Source organism: Microcaecilia unicolor, chromosome 14 (assembly GCF_901765095.1).
Source record: "Microcaecilia unicolor chromosome 14, aMicUni1.1, whole genome shotgun sequence".
NCBI classification, from domain to species: Eukaryota; Metazoa; Chordata; class Amphibia; order Gymnophiona; family Siphonopidae; genus Microcaecilia; species Microcaecilia unicolor.
The window spans coordinates 46,771,496-46,791,355 of record NC_044044.1 but is presented as its reverse complement, the minus strand read 5'-3'; the positions used below and the strand labels follow the sequence as shown (position 1 = coordinate 46,791,355).

Sequence of the window (19,860 nt, the reverse complement as noted above, 5' to 3'; positions counted from 1 at the left end):
GTGAGGAAACATCAAAGGTTTCCCACCAAAGAATGAGTGGGAAAAAGTCTGTAAAATTCTGGGGGGGGGGGAGAGGAGGCTTATGAACTGATTATTGTAATTAGTGGAGTTTTCAAGATAGCGCTGAACAACGATGTTGGAACCTAACTGCTGGTATTTTTTTGTTGTTTCTAATGTTATTGACAGCTTGATTATGTCTGAATCATTTGTTATTCATCGAGGATTTCCAGATGGTATAGGCTATAAATAGTCCGGCCAGTATTCAGCATTATTTAACCGGACAGAAATGGCTCCTGGATGGTTAAATAGCATTTAACCGGCTACAGGGTAATATTCAGCGTAAGACAGCCAGTTATCTCTGCACTTAGTGCGTATCCCCTGATTCCATAAAGGTTGCCAAAAATTGCATGAGCAAATTTAGGCATGCTTTTGATTTGTGTGCGCAATTTAATTGAATGAACCAATTAGTGCCAATAATTGGCTTTTTATCAAGCAATTATTGGCACTAATTAGATTTAATTGGGTGTTATGCGCATAAAGTTAGGCGCAGAATCTGTGCCTACAATTTATGTGTGGCCCAAAAAAGGTGGTGCGGAAAGGGGACGATCAGGGGGTGTTTGGGGCAGAAGGGGGCATGGTTTTGAACAGGGCTGCTGAGAGACAGAGCCAAGCCTGGAGAAGAGTCACTGCCCCCCCATTCAGGTTGCAGTCGCAGCCCCCCGCCCCCCCCCCCCCCCACTCAGACTGCCACCATCCCCCCTTCCCCCTTACCTTCCTGCATGTGCTCCTCCCTCGGTCTGTCACTCTCCTGTTCCTGTGTGCCAGGACTTGGGTTATCGTGTTAACACAATCACCCGAGTCCCAACATACTACTACTACTTATTTCTATAGCGCTACTAGACGTACGCAGCGCTGTACACTTGAAGAGATAGTCCCTGCTTACAATCTAATCAGGACAAACAGGACAAATAAGGGATAAGGACAAAGAGTAGCAAGATTCTATGTAGAATCCTAAAAAGTAGCAACATTCCGGAATCCCAAAGACTACTACTTATCATTTCTATAGTGCTACTAGACGTACGCAGTGCTGTACACTTGAACATGAAGAGACAGTCCTTGCTCGACAGAGCATACAATCTAATCAGGACAGACAAACAGGACAAATAAGGGACAAGGACAGAGTAGCAAGATTCTGTGTAGCATCCTAAAGAGTAGCAAGATTCCAGAATCCCAAAGACGACTACTACTACTACTACTTATTTCTATAGCGCTACTAGACGTACGCAAGGCTGTACACTTGAAGAGACAGTCCCTGCTCGACAGAGCTTACAATCTAATCAGGACAGACAAACAGGACAAATAAGGGAAAAGGACAAAGAGTAGCAACATTCCGGAATCCCAAAGAGTAGCAAGATTCTGTGTAGAATCCTAAAGAGTAGCAACATTCCGGAATCCCAAAGACTAGTACTACTACTTATCATTTCTATAGCGCTACTAGAAGTGCGCAGCACTGTACACTTGAACATGAAGAGACAGTCCTTGCTCGACAGAGCTTACAATTTAATTAAGGGAGCAGGAAAGAGACAGACTGAGGTAGCAGAACCTTCTGCCTGCCTCCGGAAGCCATGCTAGCGCTGGGTCCCCCTTGGAAGCTGGGCCCGTGGAATCTTGCCCCCCATCCCCCTCTTGGTGGCCCTGGTTTTGAGTTATGTGCATAATTACAGAATAAAGGTGCTCTGCGTGTAAACGTAGCCATGGGAATTTGCGCCACATTTTCATTGGTGGAAATGGTGGCACCTAAATTTACACGCGACCATAAGCTTAAGCGTTATTCTATAAACCATGCCGAACTTCAGCTGCGGCTTATAGAACACTGCTTAAGCGGGGGGAGGGAGGGGGGGAGGTTCAGCACTGATATTTTTTTTAGGCTACATTTACTGAATCTAGCCCACAGCGGCTAACTGGCACATCATGCAATATAACTGACTATCTGCAAATAGTCAGCACACTGCTGGCAAAGGTTAGCAGCCAAATTGGCTAACCTAAATAGCAGTCCTATCTTTGGCCGCTGTAAACTTAACCACCCTGGTTGGTTAAGTTTAAACCAGCGGAAAAGATATTCAATGCCAGTCACTGGAAACGACCCAGCATTGAAAATCCGCTGACGGCGCTGATCGCTGGACTTAGCCAGCCTGCCTCCCGTGGGCTGAAATCGGCCGGAGTGTATATAAATAAATGACCGCTAGAACAGTAATCTATGTGGGATCCTGCCGCCAAGTCTGAAACATAATGTGACTGGGGCAATACAGACCGGCATCTTAACCCAGGATCGTGCCTGGTCATTGATTTTTCTGTATTTTTCTTTTTTATGTTTTCCATTTACTTTTTTAGGGATTACTGATGGTCAGGTGAAGAATGTATCCCGACTGAAAAATCTAGAAATCTAAAGATTTCAGAAACACAAGTACTGAATGAAATCGGCTGAAATGCTTTTGACTCGTAACCACTTGTAACCACTCGCCTCCACCTACCCTCCTCTCTTCCTTCCCGTTCACATTAATTGATTTGATTTGCTTACTTTATTTATTTTTTCTCTATTAGATTGTAAGCTCTTTGAGCAGGGACTGTCTTTCTTCTATGTTTGTGCAGCGCTGCGTACGCCTTGTAGCGCTATAGAAATGCTAAATAGTAGTAGTAGTAGTAGGATGGCTCCTTCTGAAGGGCTCTTAGAGGCTTAGTTAAAGGGTTAGAGCAAGCTTGTCCAATCTTTTTCTATTGGGGGGGGGGCACATTTTATATTTTGTAACATTTGGAGGGCCAAAACACGCACTGCCACATTTTGCTGCATGTTTCGTCAAATAGTGGCAAAATATGACGATGCATTGTCCCCTCCCCTGCCTTCACCCAGGGCCGCTGAGAGGGGGGGGCAGGGAGGCAAAATTCCCCGGGCCTCCTGGGGGGCCCAGCGCCAGGGTCTCTCTCTCCTGCTCCTGACGGCACCCGGGAGATTGTGTCCCGACAGGAGCAGGAGAGAAAAAACGGAGGGCAGGTGCACGGCCCCCCCCCCCCCAGCGGTGTGCACCCGGCGGGGGGGGGGGGGTTCCTTCACGGGGGTGTCCTTTCGCTGGGGGGGGTCCGCACTACATCAGGGGGCGGGGCGCATCGGCGATCTGCCCCGGGTGCCAGCCCCCCCCCAGGAACGCCACTGCAGCCAAGGTACCCAGGGCAGGCAGCAGCAGCGATTGGGGAGGGTGGGGCGGTTGCTCCTGGGGGGGCCCAGCAGCGGCAATGATCCTTGGGGGGAGGCCCGGTAGCAGCGGCAATGATCCTGGGGGGGGAGCCCGGCGACAGTGACAATCCGGAGGGGGGAGGCCCAGCAGCGGTGACAATCCTGGGGGGGGGGGGGGTCCTGGCGGTGGCCTTGCCCCGGGCCCGGCTCAGTCTCTCAGCGGCCCTGGGCCATACGGTGTTTATCTGCCTACATTTTTCTCTGTTTCTATGTACTACTACTACTACTAAACATTTCTAGAGCGCTACTAGGGTTACGCAGCGCTGTACAAAATAAACAGAGAAGGACAGTCCCTGCTCAAAGGAGCTTACAATCTAAAGGACGAAATGTAGAGTTGGGCAGTTTTGTACAGTTTTCCTTACATTAATCACCCTTATTTCCCATCTAACTCCTGTGCTCACACTGTGTTATTAAGGTGTTTATTGATTATTGCATTGGCATATTTTTAGTGCTGTAACTGTCTGTTGCCCACATCTAGCTTACTCTTGTTGAACTAGAACAAAAAGGCGGTAAAGAAATCCTAATAAGATATGGTATTAAATACAGCAGCATATGTGTACCCCAAGAGAACAGAACACCATAGCTCTTGGGTTTTCTTTTGTTCTTTGATTTTAACAGTGCCCCGAAACCCCACCAATGAGCCCATCCCAGGCCGAGAGCTCTGGGGCTAAACTCTGGCACCTCTGATGACCTAAAAAGCGTTTGGGGATTGAAAGCCGGGCTGACATTTTCTCTCTCTGCACACTTGTCCGCTGACTTGCATATTGCAGAACCCGCGAGCCGCGCTCTCTTTCCGTGACGTGGTCCCGGAGCAGGGCGCTGGGTTTGCTTTGTCTTCACACATTGTTCAGGTTAGAGTTTTCTGTCTCTGTGGGATGGGAACTGTGGGTTGTGAGCATTTCCTGCCTTGTTCAAGAGAGACAAAGAGAGAAGGTTAGAGAGAAAGTGAGAGGGAGAGGAATGAGACAGAGGTAGAAAGAGAGTAAAAAAAAACGAGGGAAAGGAGAGAGGGACAGTGAGAACAAGGAAAGGGAGAACAAGAGATACAGAGAGGGAAGGAAGAGACAATGTGGAGAAGAAGAGAGAAAGAGAGGGTGTGTAAGAGACAAGAAGCAACAGAGAAAGAGAGATTTTTTTAAAGTTTCTTTTACATCAGATGTATACTTTTGACCACACACCTTTCGAGACAGGTCCGTGAGGTTTCACTTCTTGCTCTGGATATCGCTTCTCTCTGGTCTGCGCCTCTAGCATGGACATCACACCTGAGCACAGCCAAGGTGAGCAAAAGGGAATGAGGGAGACCTCGGGCTCCTTGGGGTGGGCAGTTTAAGAGATGTAAAGAATCCTGAAGGTGGCGGGCTGATGCGTTAAATTAAGACACCCTGTGCTCTGTGTCACTACCATTCCACTAGCCTGGAATCAAGTGCCTGAGAGTCAGCTCTGCCGCTCAGGGAGGCTGTCAAATATCTGGATTAAACATGGGGAGTTGGGTGGCGGAAATGTGTTATATCAAGCTGAGGGGAAATATGATTGAGGTGTATAAAATCCTGAGTGGTGTAGAATCAATTTTTTTACTCTTTCAAAAAGTACAAAGACTAGGGAACACTCAATGAAACTACATGGAAATACTTAAAAAAATTGGAGGAAACATTTTTTCACTCAACAAATAATTGAGTGAAAAGGTGCAGCGAAAGGAGACTAAAATGATAGCGGGGATGGGACGACTTCCCTATGAAGAAAGACTAAGGAGGCTAGGGCTTTTCAGCTTGGAGAAGAGACGGCTGAGGGGAGACATGATAGAGGTATATAAAATAATGAGTGGAGTGGAACAGGTGGATGTGAAGCGTCTGTTCACGCTTTCCAAAATACTAGGACTAGGGGGCATGCGATGAAACTACAGTGTAGTAAATTTAAAACAAATCGGAGAAAATGTTTCTTCACCCAACGCATAATTAAACTCTGGAATTAATTGCCGGAGAACGTGGTGAAGGCGGTTTGTCATGGACAGGATGCTGGGCTCGATGGACCCTTGGTCTTTTCCCAGTGTGGCATTGCTTATGTACTTATGTGCTTATGTAATCTCTGGAAGTCTTTCCTGGAGGATTTGGTAACAGCAGTTAGTGAGTCTGGGTTGAAAAAAGGTTTGGACAAGTTCCTGGAGGAAAAGTCCACAGTCTAATAATGAGATAGACATGGGGGAAGCCACTGCTTGCCCCGGGATTGGTAGCTTGGAATCTTGCCACTATTTGGGTTTCTGCCAGGTACAAAGTTGCTACTCTTTGAGATTCTGCATGGAATCTTGCTATTCTTTGGGATTCCGGAATCTTGTTGCTTTTTGAGGTTCTGGAATATTGCTACCATTTGGGATTCTGCCAGGCACTTGTGACCTGGATTGGCCACGGTTGGAAACAGTATACCAGGCTAGATGGTCCATTGCTCTGACCCAGTATGGCTATTCTTATGTTCCTTCCATAACACAGACCGTGTATTTATAAGTCTCAACAAATCTACGTATTGTCTCTACACGACAAGAATCTAATTTTCCCCAAATCCCCTCCATCATCTGTTTTAATCTGCACTAGTTGGAGGTTCAAATGTCTGATTTTGTATCCTGCTATATAGTCCCATCTCTTGGTCTCTCTCCTCTTTCAAGTCCCTTCTGCTTCTTCGAAATGCTACTTCCTCACAATTTGGTTCTGTCTATTCCGCATTCCTTCACCCTCTTACAACGCCTTCTGCTTAACAACCAGTGAACTGTAATAAACCAGGTTTTCAATTTATTAGCTGCCCTTTGAATGTTTGTATATATACTGTAGCCTTTAAAATTGTAGTATACGAATTGTCATATTTTCCCATCATTTTTTATTCCCTAACATTGGGTATTTAACTCAAATCTTAGGGAGCTCATTACGTTCAAGATCTGCACGATTATACACAAAATCATTCACGCAGACGCCCCAATCTACATGCTAAACCTCGTAGACTTACCTCCAAGAAATGCCACAAGAGCATCCCACAAGTTCCTCGACCTGCACTTCCCCAGTTGTATAGGACTAAAGTACAAGCAGATGCACGATACTACATTCTCGTACTTGGGCACGAAACTGTGGAATGCATTGCCTACAGACCTGAGAACAATCAACGAAACAACTATGTTTCGCAGATCTCTAAAGACATATCTCTTCAACCAGGCATACAATGAGAACTAACAGCCACACAAATCCGCCTGACAACCCACTCATCCAAGATAACTCACCTACTATAACTACCTAATCACCCCTTTCTTCTTCCTCCTACCCTTACCTAACCTCGACACAATATTAAATGTATCTGTCTGTCACCCTGCAATGACTTTGCTAACAAAATATGTAAGCCACATTGAACCCGCAATGACTATGTTAACAAAACTGTGTAAGCCACATTGAGCCTGCAAATAGGTGGGATAATGTGGGATACAAATGCAATAAATAAATAAAATAAATAATAAAATCTGCAATAGGTCTCACACCCTCTATTTCAAATTCTTCGATGACTCTCCAAAACCAGGACAAACCCCCTCCCAATAAGTCTTTCATTTTTGTCACTGGGGCAATCTGATCTATACCCCCTGCTTACCCATTCATTCAAAGGATGCCCCTCCTACATTCTACACCCAACTAAGCATCACCAACTTTCCTTTTCTGATTCTTCTATACCCCAACTTCCCTCCCCTTATATCCAACACCTTTACTAACCCTACAACCAACCTGAATAAACGTGTGATCTGATCCTTGTACAAAACATACTTCCCCAGGGATGCCAAAGATGAACCATCCCAGTGAGCGAGACTGAAGGCCAAAGAGTGAGCTTTTCCAGACAGTGGGTCCAGGATATAAATGTAGATAAATTTAAGTGTGCTATTCCTTTGCAAATGAAAAAAAAGCAGCATAACGTGATAAATGCTTTACTTTGGTGTCTCTAAAATGATGTAGAGAATGAAGGCCATAGGGGGACAGTTTTCAAAGGAATTTGGCCAGTGGTTGACGCATGAACAAGGATTTCACAGCAGGTGTGGTTGTAGTTGCAGGGACTAAGGATGGGGTAGAGAGACGCAGGACACAAGAAGGTGCGCTCAGATTTCTTCTTACTGGTTGGGCCACTTGGCTTTTCTTCTCTTAGGCCCACCTCTCAGTGATTATAGTCATGGTCATGCATTTGATATACCACCAGGATCAGTTTACCGGTGCTGAGGCTCTAACGAGTGGGAGAAGGGGGCTCGTGAATGCGAGAGTGTGAGATCCTTCGAATGAGTGTGACAGACTCGGCAACTCTGCCTCTCAACTTCATGAATGATGGTTCTCTGCGTAAGGCTCCTGGTAACAAGTTCCAAAGAAGGGCTGGGGCCGTATAGAAAAAGGTAGATTTCCTCTGTGCACAAGAAACAGAGAGAATTGAAAGACAGAGTTCGAACATAGACCAGCCACACTTTTTGGCCCGTCGCTAACAGTATCAGATCTCTGTCCCTCAAACCCTTCAGCAGATGCTGAGCCTTCATGCATTTAATATCAAGCACAAGTAAGTTAAGATAAATTCATCATCTTTTGCTAGGAAGAGATCTCATGCATATCAGTTATGGATATCCTCAAACCTGATTGGCTGTGGGGTCCCCAGCACTAATTGGGAAGTCCAAGAATTGCCAACTAGCTCCAGATTTACCCAGTAGGGTTGATCTGGCCCTGGGTTTACCCCACTGCATGCAGGGACTTGTAGCTCCAAGTTCCCAATTGCATTCCTTAACAAGGACTACAAGTCCCTGCATGCAGTGGGGTAAACCTAGGACTGGATCAATGGTCAACCCCGTTGGATGGTTCCTGGTTCAATTTAGTTGATATACTGCCAATCATTAGTGCATATCTAGGCAATTTACAGTTTAAAATATAGAAGAGTCAATTTTATTTATTAGGATTAGATTTACTGCCTTTTTGAAGAAATTCAACCGCAGAAAGCCTTAGGCTAGGAGTTGCTGCCTTTCTAGTCTTGGAACTCCATAAAGGTATCATGTCACTAAACAGAGGTTGTGTCAGCCCTGGTTTTCAGCTCATTTGGTAAGCAGACCTACATCTCTAGGCGTGTATGTGGGGGCAAAGCTGGGACTGGATCCAAGTGCCCTAACACGACATGGAGGAGCTCATGATTTTGAACATCTAAGTGCTTTGCTTTGAAAATACACCTCAATGTTTCCTGAACACCTTTGTCCTCTTCCCACTCTTGCAGGAAAGGATTTCCAGCTGGCTTCCTCCCTCGGCATACTCTCCGAGACATCCAAGCCCAATGACATGAGCAAGAAGACCCCCACAGTGCTGGAGACCAAAAACCAGCCAATCGAGAGGCAGGCACAACATCTGAGCAATGACATCAGCTCTTCAGAACAACCAGAAACCCTGATGGCAGAGTCTCATGGCTCTCCGGCCAACCCATCAGCGCCCAAAACCACAAGGGTAAGGCTTTCCCAACCAATACATAAATAGATAGTGGACCAGGGGCTAACTGTACACAGAGCTCGGTGAAAGTAATGTAAACAAATCTGTGGAATCAGTGGCCGTGAATCAGGTTCCTGAGAAGAATGATTCTACATGGAAAGGCTTCTTTAAAGAATGAACTGGATTTACTAGTGAAACACAAAACAAAGCAGATCTGAGAAAGATACCCATTACAAAATACGATGTTTCTGTTTATTGATATACTACTTTTCAGGATAACCGATCAAAGCGGAGTACATAAGATATAAAGCACAGGAGAAAAGGAACGTAAAGAGAAAAGATAAGATGGCAAGCAACTGGGTGAAGAGAATTATGGCAATGTTGGGGAGGGGGTACAGACATAGATCAAGTCTACTGGGCACCAGGAACCTCAAGCATTCTATTGAAGACCTGTGTAAAAAAGTAGGTCTTTAGAAACATAGAAACTTGATGGCAGATAAGAGCCAAATGGTGTAAAGGGGTCCGCTTCCTCCACTCGGGGTTGGGGCCGGCAGCCCTGTTAGGCTCACAGGTTTCCAGCAAAGAACCAGACTGCCATATGGACTTAAGACCAAAGTGCTTTATTCTCAATTCAGTTCCACTCTCAAAATTGAAATGCAGTTCACAAACAGGGTTCAGGCCAGGTTGCAAACTCCAGCCAACATTCAGTTCCTTAACAGTTCAGGCCCACTTCTTTTGCACTACCTTCCCCTCTCCCTCAGAAGGGCTTAGTCAAAGTTCAGCCTGCTGTTCTATACATCCCAATAATTCCCAAACTTTCACAAACAGTCTCTTCAAAGGAAACCACTACATAATGCCCCTGTCCTCTTCACAGCACCCAGGAAGACCCTGTACCCAACAGGACTGGCACCTTTCCTCCTACCTCGCAGCACCACACCCCTGTAGCTTCTCACACTGCCTTCATGTGCTGGACAGGGCTACATTTACATTCTCACACTCCATGGCAGCTTACTCTTCTCCCCCCCCCCCCCCCCCCCCCCCCCAGGGAAGCTCCAGTGGCAGGCCCTTCCTGTCCTCCACCTACTCCATGGCAGCTTCTCTCTCACTCAGTTTCCTCCTCCCTCCTGGTGGCTGGGAGCCACCCAGAAATATCTCCCCCTCTCAAAGCTGGAGCGAATTATATACCCGTGATGCAGCTAAGAGACTGAGCTTCACCTCCCCTTCTCCCTCTAGTGGGGAAGGGAGTAACTGGCTCCCCTAGCACTGAGTCACTGCTCCCCCTGCTGGGGTTGGAAATCCGTTCCACCCTTTTGGGGTTATCCTCTCTCCTGCTTGCAAGGGCTTCTGGGAACTGTAGTTCAGGGATTAGCTGCTTCTCTGTGGGGCCCCGAGTGCTAGCTTTGTCACATAGGCCCATCCAGTCTGCCCTTCCTCAGTAACCATTAGCTCCTTCTTTTCCTAAGGGATCCCATGTGCCTGTCCCATGCTTTCTTAAATTCTGACAGAGTCCTCATCTCCACAACCTCCACTGGGAGGCCATTCCACGCATCCACCACCCTTTCCATGAAATAATATTTTCTTAGATTCCTTTTAAGCTTGGGAACATACTATAAGTTACATTAATTAGGTGCCTCTTCAGTTGAGGCCAGATTTTTTAAAAATCAGTGAGATCTGACAATATGGGAAAAACGCTAGAGATGGGAGTAACTAGTGAGGTAACTAAATTTGCTGATGACACAAAGTTATTCAAAGTCATTAAATCGCGGGAGGATTGTGAAAAATTACAAGAGGACCTTACGAGATTGGGAGACTGGGCGTCTAGATGGCAGATGACGTTTAATGTGAGCAAGTGCAAAGTGATGCATGTGGGAAAGAGGAACCCAAACTATAACTACGTCATGCAAGGTTCCGTGTTAGGAGTCACGGACCGAGAAAGGGATCTAGGTGTCATCATTGATGGTACGTTGAAATCTTCTGCTCAATGTGCCGCTGCGGCTAGGAAAGCAAATAGAATGTTGGGTATTATTAGGAAAGGGATGGAAAACAAAAATGAGGATATTATTATGCCATTGTATCGCTCCATGGTGCGACCGCACCTCAAGTATTGTGTTCAATTCTGGTCGCCGCACCTCAAAAAAGATATAGTGGAATTGGAAAAGGTGCAGAGAAGGGCAACAAAGATGATTCAGGGGATGGGACAACTTCCCTATGAGGAAAGGCTGAAGAGGCTGGGGCTCTTCAGCTTGGAGAAAAGGCGGCTGAGGGGAGATATGATAGAGGTCTATAACATAATGACGGGAATGGAACAGGTTGATGTGGAGCGTCTGTTTACGGTTTCCAAAAACACTAGGACAAGGGGGCATGCGATGAAGCTGCAGTGTAGTAAATTTAAAACGAATCGGAGGAAGTTTTTCTTCACTCAACGTGTGGTTAGACTCTGGAATTCGTTGCCGAATAAGGTGGTGGAGCGGTTGGCTTAGCGGAGTTTAAAAAAAGGTTAGATGGCTTCCTGGAGGAAAAGGACATAGAATGTTATTGAATAGACGTAGGAATAATCCACTATTTCTGGGATGGGCGGGACGAAATGCTTGTTCTTTTGGCCGCTGTCGGAGACAGGGTGCTGGGCTCGACGGACCCTTGGTCTGTCCCAGCATGGCGATGCTTGTGTCTTATGTCTTAAGCTAAGAGGAAATCCAGCCCTAAAGTGTATCTAGCAATATACTACCAACCAACCAAGATGTTTCTTGTTAGTGAAGGAAAATATTTTTCACTAAACACCACACAAAGCACAGTTGATCTCAATTTGAAAAGAAAAAAGCCATAATCACAAATGTACTAATGTAAGACAGGAGGACCTATGGCAAACAGGAGGGAAAGAGCCTTGGGCCCCTCCCCTCTGCACCTTCTGTTATAAAAGACATGGGCAGGGCTGGGGCAGGTACCAACTAGTATGGATACTCAGATTTGAAGGAGTAGCATAATGATTAGAGCAGCAGGCTGATAACCAAGGAAGCCTGGTTCAGATCCCACTGTTGCTCCTTATGATCTTGGGAAAGTCACTTAACAGGCATTTAAAACTGGGCAAAGATTGAACTCCCCTCAATATTTGTGGAAGAGTTTCCCAACAAAGGCTCCAAATAAAAAAAAAAGCCCTTCGTCATGTAGACATAAGACAAGTCTCCACAGCAGGAACGGTCATAGTAACACAGTAATGTAGTAGATGATGGCAGTTAAAGATCTGTATGGTCCATGCAGTCTGCCCAACAAGATAAATTCATAGCATTAGGTATGATGTGATACTTCATATGTATTGAAACAAAAGAGTGAGGAGAATCCAAGGAGGATGTCAAAGTGTAAAAATCTTTATTGTAAAAAGCATAAAATCAACCCGACATGGCCGTGTTTCGGCACAAAGGCCTGCTTCAGGGGTCAATTGGATCTTTTGTTTTGTGATGACAAATCTTGACCTAAAGAGGAAGTCAAGATGCTGACTACTAAAACGCTGTGTTGTCTGAACACAGATAATGTGGCTCTACAGGCAGTCAATGAAGATGGCATCAAACTGGCACCATGTGCTCTCTATGTTGTACGCCTGAAACAATGCTGGGTGGTGTTCCGAACCAGCTGAAGGACTCGTGCATAATACTTATGGGCAACTGGGCCACTGTGTCTTTCCACCTTCATCTGCATTTCCTAGCTACGTATCTACAGTATATATCATCTTTCTCCTTCTGGTTTCTTATCTGTCAAAGTACTGTTGCCTATCTGCTTATCCACCTCCTCCCCTGCCTATTTCTAAAGTCCTGAGAAGTGTCAGATTTTGCAAAAGCTGATAAACATGGTAAGCACACTCTTTATATACCTGAGGAGCATCTGATTCCATTATTCTTGCTTTACACAGCTTGGCTTGATGCCCTGGTGGGTTAGTGCTGGCATCGCAAGTCCGCTCCCCATGCAGGAGGATCCACCAAAGGGACAAGCATTGATTTCGATCCCAGAAGAGCTGCAGGCGGCCTTCAGAGCACAGACCGAACAGTGGTTCCAGTTGACCCAAGCACCCAGAATCCTCCAGCAGGGTGAACTGCCAGACTGGTTCCACGGCTTCATCACCAGGAGGTAAGGCAGCAGGTATCCTCTGGCTTTGGGTCACTGGAGAAGTTAAGCCAGATCCGATTGTATTCAACCTGTCTAAGGACTTGTATGTTCCACCTGCTCCAAGGAAAGGAGGAATCAAGTCCATAAATGCAAAGGATACAGAACCAGGACTAGCTATGCACCCCGGAAAAGTAAATATGATGCATTCCAATTGGTGTCACAAGAATTCAGAAAGCCAGGAGTTGCCCACCCCAACACTTTGAGAGGGACATAATCGAATGGGGTGCCCAAGTTTTCCTGAGGGCATCCTCGCAGGACATCCCGCAAAGGGGCGGGGAAACCTGTATTATTGAAACAAGATGGGTGGCCATCTTTCGTGTCGATAATACGGTCGGGGACGCCCAAATCTCAACATTTAGGTCGACCTTAGAGATGGTTGTCCTTAGAGATGGTCATAGACGGTCGGTAGCCAACTGTTTTGGGGAGGCTAAGGGAGGCGGAGCTTACCTCTGTAGTGACGTCAATGACGTCACGTCGCTGCCAAGGGGGCAGAGGGGCAGAGCTTACCTCCGTAGCGACGTCAATGACATTGCGTCGCTGCCAAGAGGGCGGAGCTGACCTCTGTATTCTCCGTGGAAGCGACACCAATGACGTTGCTGCCACAGAACTAAAACAATTAAACCACACGCGCAAGGGGAGCGGGTAGGGCGGGCGCAACACCCAGAAGTCGACCATTGGGCTGGGGAGGCTTAGCCTCCCCAAGCCTCTTATACGGGGCGCCTATGGAGATTGTCATCCCCGGTTTTCGGCGATAATAGAAACCGAGGACGCCCATCTCAGAAATGACCAAATCCAAGCCCTTTGGTCGTGGGAGGCGCCAGTATTCGTAGTGTACTGGTCCCCCTCACATGCCAGGACACCAACCGAGCACCCTAAGGGGCACTGCAGTGGACTTCAGAAATTGCTCCCAGGTGCATAGCTCCTTTACCTTGTGTGCTGAGCCCCCCAAAACCCACTCCTCACAACTGTACACCACTACAATAGCCCTTAGGGATGAAGGGGGGCACCTACATGTGGGTACAGTGGGTTTGTGGTGGGTTTTGGAGGTCTCACATTTACCACCATAAGTGTAACAGGTCGGGGGGGGAATGGGCCTGGGTCCGCCTGCCTGAAGTGCACTGCAGTACGCACTAAAACTGCTCCAGGGACCTGCATACTGCTGTCATGGAGCTGGGTATGATATTTGAGGATGGCAAAAAATATTTGTAAAGTTTTTTTTTTTAGGGTGGGAGGGGGTTAATGACCACTGGGAGAGTAAGGGAAGGTCATCCCCGATTCCCTCCGGTGGTCATCTGGTCAGTTCGGGCACCTTTTTGAGGCTTGGTTGCAAGAAAAAATGGACCAAATAAAGTCGGACAAGTGCTCGTCAGAGACGCCCTTCTTTTTTCCATTATCGGCCGAGGACGCCCATGTGTTAAGCACGCCCCAGTCCCGCCTTCGCTATAATTCCGACACGCCCCCGTGAACTTTGGTCATCCCCACGACAGAAAGCAGTTGAGGACGCCCAAAATCAGCTTTCGATTATGCCAATTTGGGCGACCCTGGGAGAAGGACGCCCATCTCCCGATTTGTGTCGAAAGATGGGCGCCCTTCTCTTTCGAAAATAAGCCTGTAAGAGGTTCATTTTCTAAGCACATCTTACTATGTAACTTTGTAAGTCTATGTGCTTTGAAAATGAGCACCTTAGTCAACTCCAGGTTTCTCCAAAGAACAGTCCATTTGCTAAGTTGCCAAGCAACTTGGTTTCTGGAGAAGGACTGTAGGCCAGGGGTACTCAAAGGGGGTCCACAGGCCAGTTGGGTTTTCAGGATATCCCTTATAAATATATATTCAACACTTTGTTAGGGTATCACCAATTTCTTTATAATTATACTCAAATCTATATCTTAACTCAAGAATAATGATTCACTAACTGTAAATCTTTATTCATATGAAATCCTTAAATTATTCCATAGAATTTCAATTTTAAAATTATTCGCCACACATTCCTCTCTCTTATTTATTCATTGCATTTGTATCCCACATTTTCCCACCTATTTGCAGGCTCAATGTGGCTTACAGAGTTTGCTATGACATTGCCATTCCATGATATCACATACACTTAGTATTGTATAGAGATTAAGTAAGGGAAGAGAGAAGGAAGGTGTTAGGCAGGATAGTATGGAAGGTGGACTTTAAAAATTGGAAGGATTGGTGAGGTAGTTTTGTGAGGCTATGGGTTCTCTTTGTAGGCTTTGTTGAAGAGATGTGTCTTCAAAGATTTGCGGAAGTTAGTTATTTCGTCAATAGCTAAATCCTTCATTCCACAAACACCCTACAATGTTCCCACAACATTATACATGTACTATATCATCATCCACATAATATATCAACCCAGATGTTATCTTTACTACATTACTCAAAAAATGTTCCTAATTCTCTCCAATATCCATCTAAACATCCTCACCAAATGCTTTGATCTTTTTACTTATTCCTCTTATGTTCCAAAGCAGTCCTCTGCTCCTCAAATAAAGCGTCTCTGTCCTGGATTAATTGTGATCCTTTCACGCTTCTATATCTATATGCTTTGAAGTAAACCAAGCAAACAGCTACTTTCCTGAATTCTTCTTCAATCACCTCCGTTGGACCATTCAGTCCCCTCTGGTATCTAACCCTTTGTTGGTCCACGTGAGTTCCCTCTGATATATAGCCCGTTGTGGGGTGTCTGTGGAATGAAGGATGTGGTATGAGAGAGGAATAAGTGTAAAATTGAAACTTTATGGACTAATTTAAGGATTTTATATGAACGAAGATTTACAGTTAATGAAGAATTATTCTTGAGTTAAAATACTCAAACCTGTCCCAGGGATATCCATAGGCCAGTTGAATTTTCAGGATATCCCTAATGAATATGCATTATCTTACTTCTAATGCCAGTCAGAAAATCACAAATTTCATTAAACTTTTATAATATTTTCCTCTTTACTGAAATATTTTATGCTATAACTTTCTTGTGGAAATATTTCCTGTTTTTACTGCATTGAAACAAATCAACCTACATATATGTATGTTATAACATCATACTTACTCAACACCAAGCATACCACCATACATACTTCAATGGAGCTAATTTCACCTCTCTTTTTTTACTCAAAATACAAATGCAATACAAAAAACTACCCTAAGCATAAACAAATGTCCTGAACCAATCTTAAGTAGAGGAGTGTGGTAGCCGTGTTAGTCCACTCTTAAGGTTATCAACAGATACACTTTTAAATTAGCAAGGAGTCTTCTGAAAAACAGTGCTGCATTTGTAATCCCCAAAAGTCTTATCTTTGAGCAGCGCAATCTTGTTGGCTCCTTATTTTTCTATCGGCTTCATGGTTGGCTGAAGAACAGGGATAAGCCTCACAGTCCAAGCTCTGTGATGCTGTAACACAGCATTATCTCTTTAACATAAACCTCTTCAAGCCCAACGCGTTTCGCACTAGGCGTCTTCAGGGGCTCCGATTCTATGCACAATAGCAAAACAGGAATATAAATTCCCTCCCCACATGTCAACAATATACCACATTCAATATACTTAAAAGCTATATTCACCTCACTCTCTATAAGCTCTCATATCTCTGGGCAATTGCCAAGATGGCTCCCTCCATGGAATGCCGGAAGTGACATCAGCAAAGCGGTGTTACCGCAATACAGGTTATACTCTCTCCTACCCTGTTGCTATCTTTTATAGATTCCCCCACTCCACTTCTTTGTTCAAACCCGTAGGTGTCACTGTTCTCCAATCATGTATCAATCGCTGCTCACTCCGCATCATTCTATGTAGCACGTTGCCTTTACTTAAATCTATTTGTAATAGCACTACAAACCTCAAATCTTCTAACCTATGTTGGTTATCCCGCCAGTGTTTAACAAGTGGTGTATCAACTTTGTGAAGTCTAATATTGCTCAGATGTTGTGCAATGCGATGTTTTACCTTTTTCACTGTTTGACCTATGTACATTAATTTACATGGGCAAACAATCGCATATATAACATACAGTAAGATAAATCACAATCTGTAGAGGACCATAATTGAAAAAATCTCAAATTGCTTTGGTTAGGAATTTCAACACTACAGGTCTCCAAAGCATATGAACAATATGTACAGCCCCAGTGGTGTACCAAAGGGGGGGCGGTGGGTGCGGTCCGCCCCGGGTGTACGTAGCTGGGGGTGGGTGCCGTGCGTCTGTCAGCAACGCTCGTTCCCTGCTCCCTCTGCCCCAGAACAGGTTACTTACTGTTCCAGGGCAGAGGGAGCAGGGAACGATCAAAGCTGACAGGCAAGCAGCACCCCCCCAGCAGGTAAAAATGCACCCGGGGGGTGTCCTTTCACCGGAGGGAGGTGTCCGTCCTTTTGCCGGGGATGGGGGGGGTCGCGCTGCAAAAGGTGAGGTGTCATTTCGCTGGGGGGAGGTGTCGCACTGCACCCGGGGGTGTGGGGGGGGCGCATCGGCGATCCGCGCCTAGTGTCAGCCACCCTAGGAACGCCACTGTACAGCCCTTACACTTATTATGTCCAAACCTTCAGTTTCAATTTTTCTCCTAAATTTTGTCTACGCCTGAATGAGAACCGAGGACTATCTTGAAACACTTTATGGATACCTAAAATGCCCCAGTATTTCTGTATGATTTGAGTAACTTGTTTCGATTGTGCCGCATAGGGTAAAATGCATGTCAACCGATCATCTGCATGTTCATTGCCTTTCTCAAACAACCACTCTCTCTGCACATTAAATGCCCCTTTGAAGGCTTTATGCACCACCTTACCAGGATAACCCCGCTCTTTAAATCTCTGTTTCATCTGAGATGCTTGTGTTATAAAATCCTGTTTTTCTGAACAAATCCTGCAAATACGCAAATTGTCCTACAGGTATCCCATTTTTTAGAGGGATCGGGTGAAAACTGGTGTAGTGGAGCAGGGTATTTTTATCTGTGGGCTTGCGAAATGTGCATTCAATGTGCACATCTAGGAAGTCCAGTGCATTATTCCCTATATGTGCTGTGAATTTAATGTTAGAATCATAGTCATTCAACTTTAATAAAAATTCATTCAGCATTTCACTATTCCCTCTCCAGATGAAAAAAACGTCATCTATATACCGTAACCACTGAGCAGTGGCGTACCAAGGGGGGGGGGGCGGTCCGTCCTGGGTGCACGCTGCTGGGGGGGTGCCGCGCGCCGGTCAGCATCGTTCGTTTCCATGCTCCCTCGGGGCAGAGGGAGCATGGAAACGAATGACGCTGACCGGCGCGCGGCACCCCCCCCCAGCGGCGTGCACCCAGGGGGTTCTTTCGCTGGGGTGGGGGGTGTCCTTTCGCCAGGGGGGTCATGCTACACCCAGGGGGTGGGGCACATTGGCGATCCGCCCCGGGTGTCAGCCCCTCTAGGAACGCCACTGCCACTGAGTTATATATTGCATATAACCATTTTGATATACATATTTGTCTTCAAACTGGGCCATGTAGAGGTTGGCTATCGTGGGGGCTACCATGGCCCCCATCGCTACCCCTTTTGTCTGCAGAAAAAAAATCGTTCTCAAACTTAAAATAGTTGTTTAATATGACCTTTTCTGCTAACTGATTCAAAAACCCACGTTTTTCTCTTGAATATTCCAACTTCTCTAATTGCTGTTTAATGAGATGGATCGCCGCTGTTTGGGGTATGTTCGTGTATAATGCTGACACATCTAAAGTAACTAACACTACACGTTAATCTGCAGTAAAGTGCAAAGCGTCCAATTTCTGCAGCAAGTGGGTGGAGTCCCTGATATACGATCGAATGGTTGGAACTCCTGAATTAAGATGGAAGTCTAAATACTGAGACAGAGGTTCCAAAACTGAACCTCTGCCATTCACAATCAGGCGCCCGGGAGGATTAAAAAGATCCTTCTGTATTTTAGTCAGGAAGTAAATATTAGGCACTTTCGGAAAACACCGATCAAGATATTTGTATTGCTTTTTACTGATCATACCAACATGATGTGCCTCCGTCAATATCTCATGTATCTCATCCACTAAAACCATCGTAGGATCTGCCGATCAAATTTGATAAAAAGTATTATCACGAAGCTGTCTATAAGCTTCGTTCAAATAATTCTATTTATCCTGGTGCCACTGAATTACATATATCGTTGAAGATCTCTTCAACAAAGCCTACAAAAGACATCCTTAATGAAACAAATCCTCCCTTAAACCACTCAGATTCATCAAACACCACCTCTCACACAACCTTACCTAACACCTTCCCTTCTAAATCCTCATCTACCTTCAGCCTACTATTGACTGTATTTAAGATCATGTAATGACTACATTACATTAACACTCTGTAAGCCACATTGAGCCTGCAAAAAGGTGGGAAAATGTGGGGTACAAATGCGATAAATAAATAAATCTTATATAATAATTCTCACCAACATTCTAATGTGCCTGGGACCGTGCCTCCCTCGGAGGTGGTCTGCTAGGCAGTTTAGAATGCACTGACATCAGTGATGTCACTGACAGCTGATTCCAAGACAAGGGGAGGAGTAGGGAAACACGCAGAGCAACAACCAAGCCCCTGCCCTGCAAAACCGCGAGCCAGGCAGGGGGAGGAGTAGGGAAACACGCGGAGCATGTTTCCCTACTCCTCCCCCTGCCTACATAGTAACATAGTAACATAGTAGATGACGGCAGAAAAAGACCTGCATGGTCCATCCAGTCTGCCCATGACAAACTCATATGTGTATACCTTACCTTGAATTTGTACCTGTCCTTTTCAGGGCACAGACCATATAAGTCTGCCCAGCAGTATTTCCCGCCTCCCAACCACCAGTCCTGCCTCCCATCACCGGCTCTGTTACAGACCGTATAAGTCTGCCCTCCCCTATCCTCGCCTCCCAACCACCACCCCCTCTTCCCCCCAACTGCTCCGCCTACGAATCAGCTCTCAGT

At 45.7% G+C, this 19,860-nt stretch overlaps 1 protein-coding gene across 2 annotated transcripts in view; it reads left to right on the top strand.

The window, feature by feature from the left end:
* Positions 1 to 19,860, top strand: part of SH2D2A (SH2 domain containing 2A) — a 40,055-nt gene that overhangs the window by 707 nt on the left and 19,488 nt on the right. Inside the window, exons 1-3 of one of the 2 annotated variants that reach the window (XM_030188209.1) lie at positions 4,386 to 4,566; positions 8,543 to 8,766; positions 12,650 to 12,864. In XM_030188209.1, the coding sequence (XP_030044069.1) occupies positions 4,539 to 4,566; positions 8,543 to 8,766; positions 12,650 to 12,864 (467 nt within the window). In that variant the 5' untranslated portion in view covers positions 4,386 to 4,538. Of the gene's footprint in view, positions 1 to 4,385; positions 4,567 to 8,542; positions 8,767 to 12,649; positions 12,865 to 19,860 lie in introns of those variants that run through there. The other variant, XM_030188210.1, reaches the window with a different exon arrangement.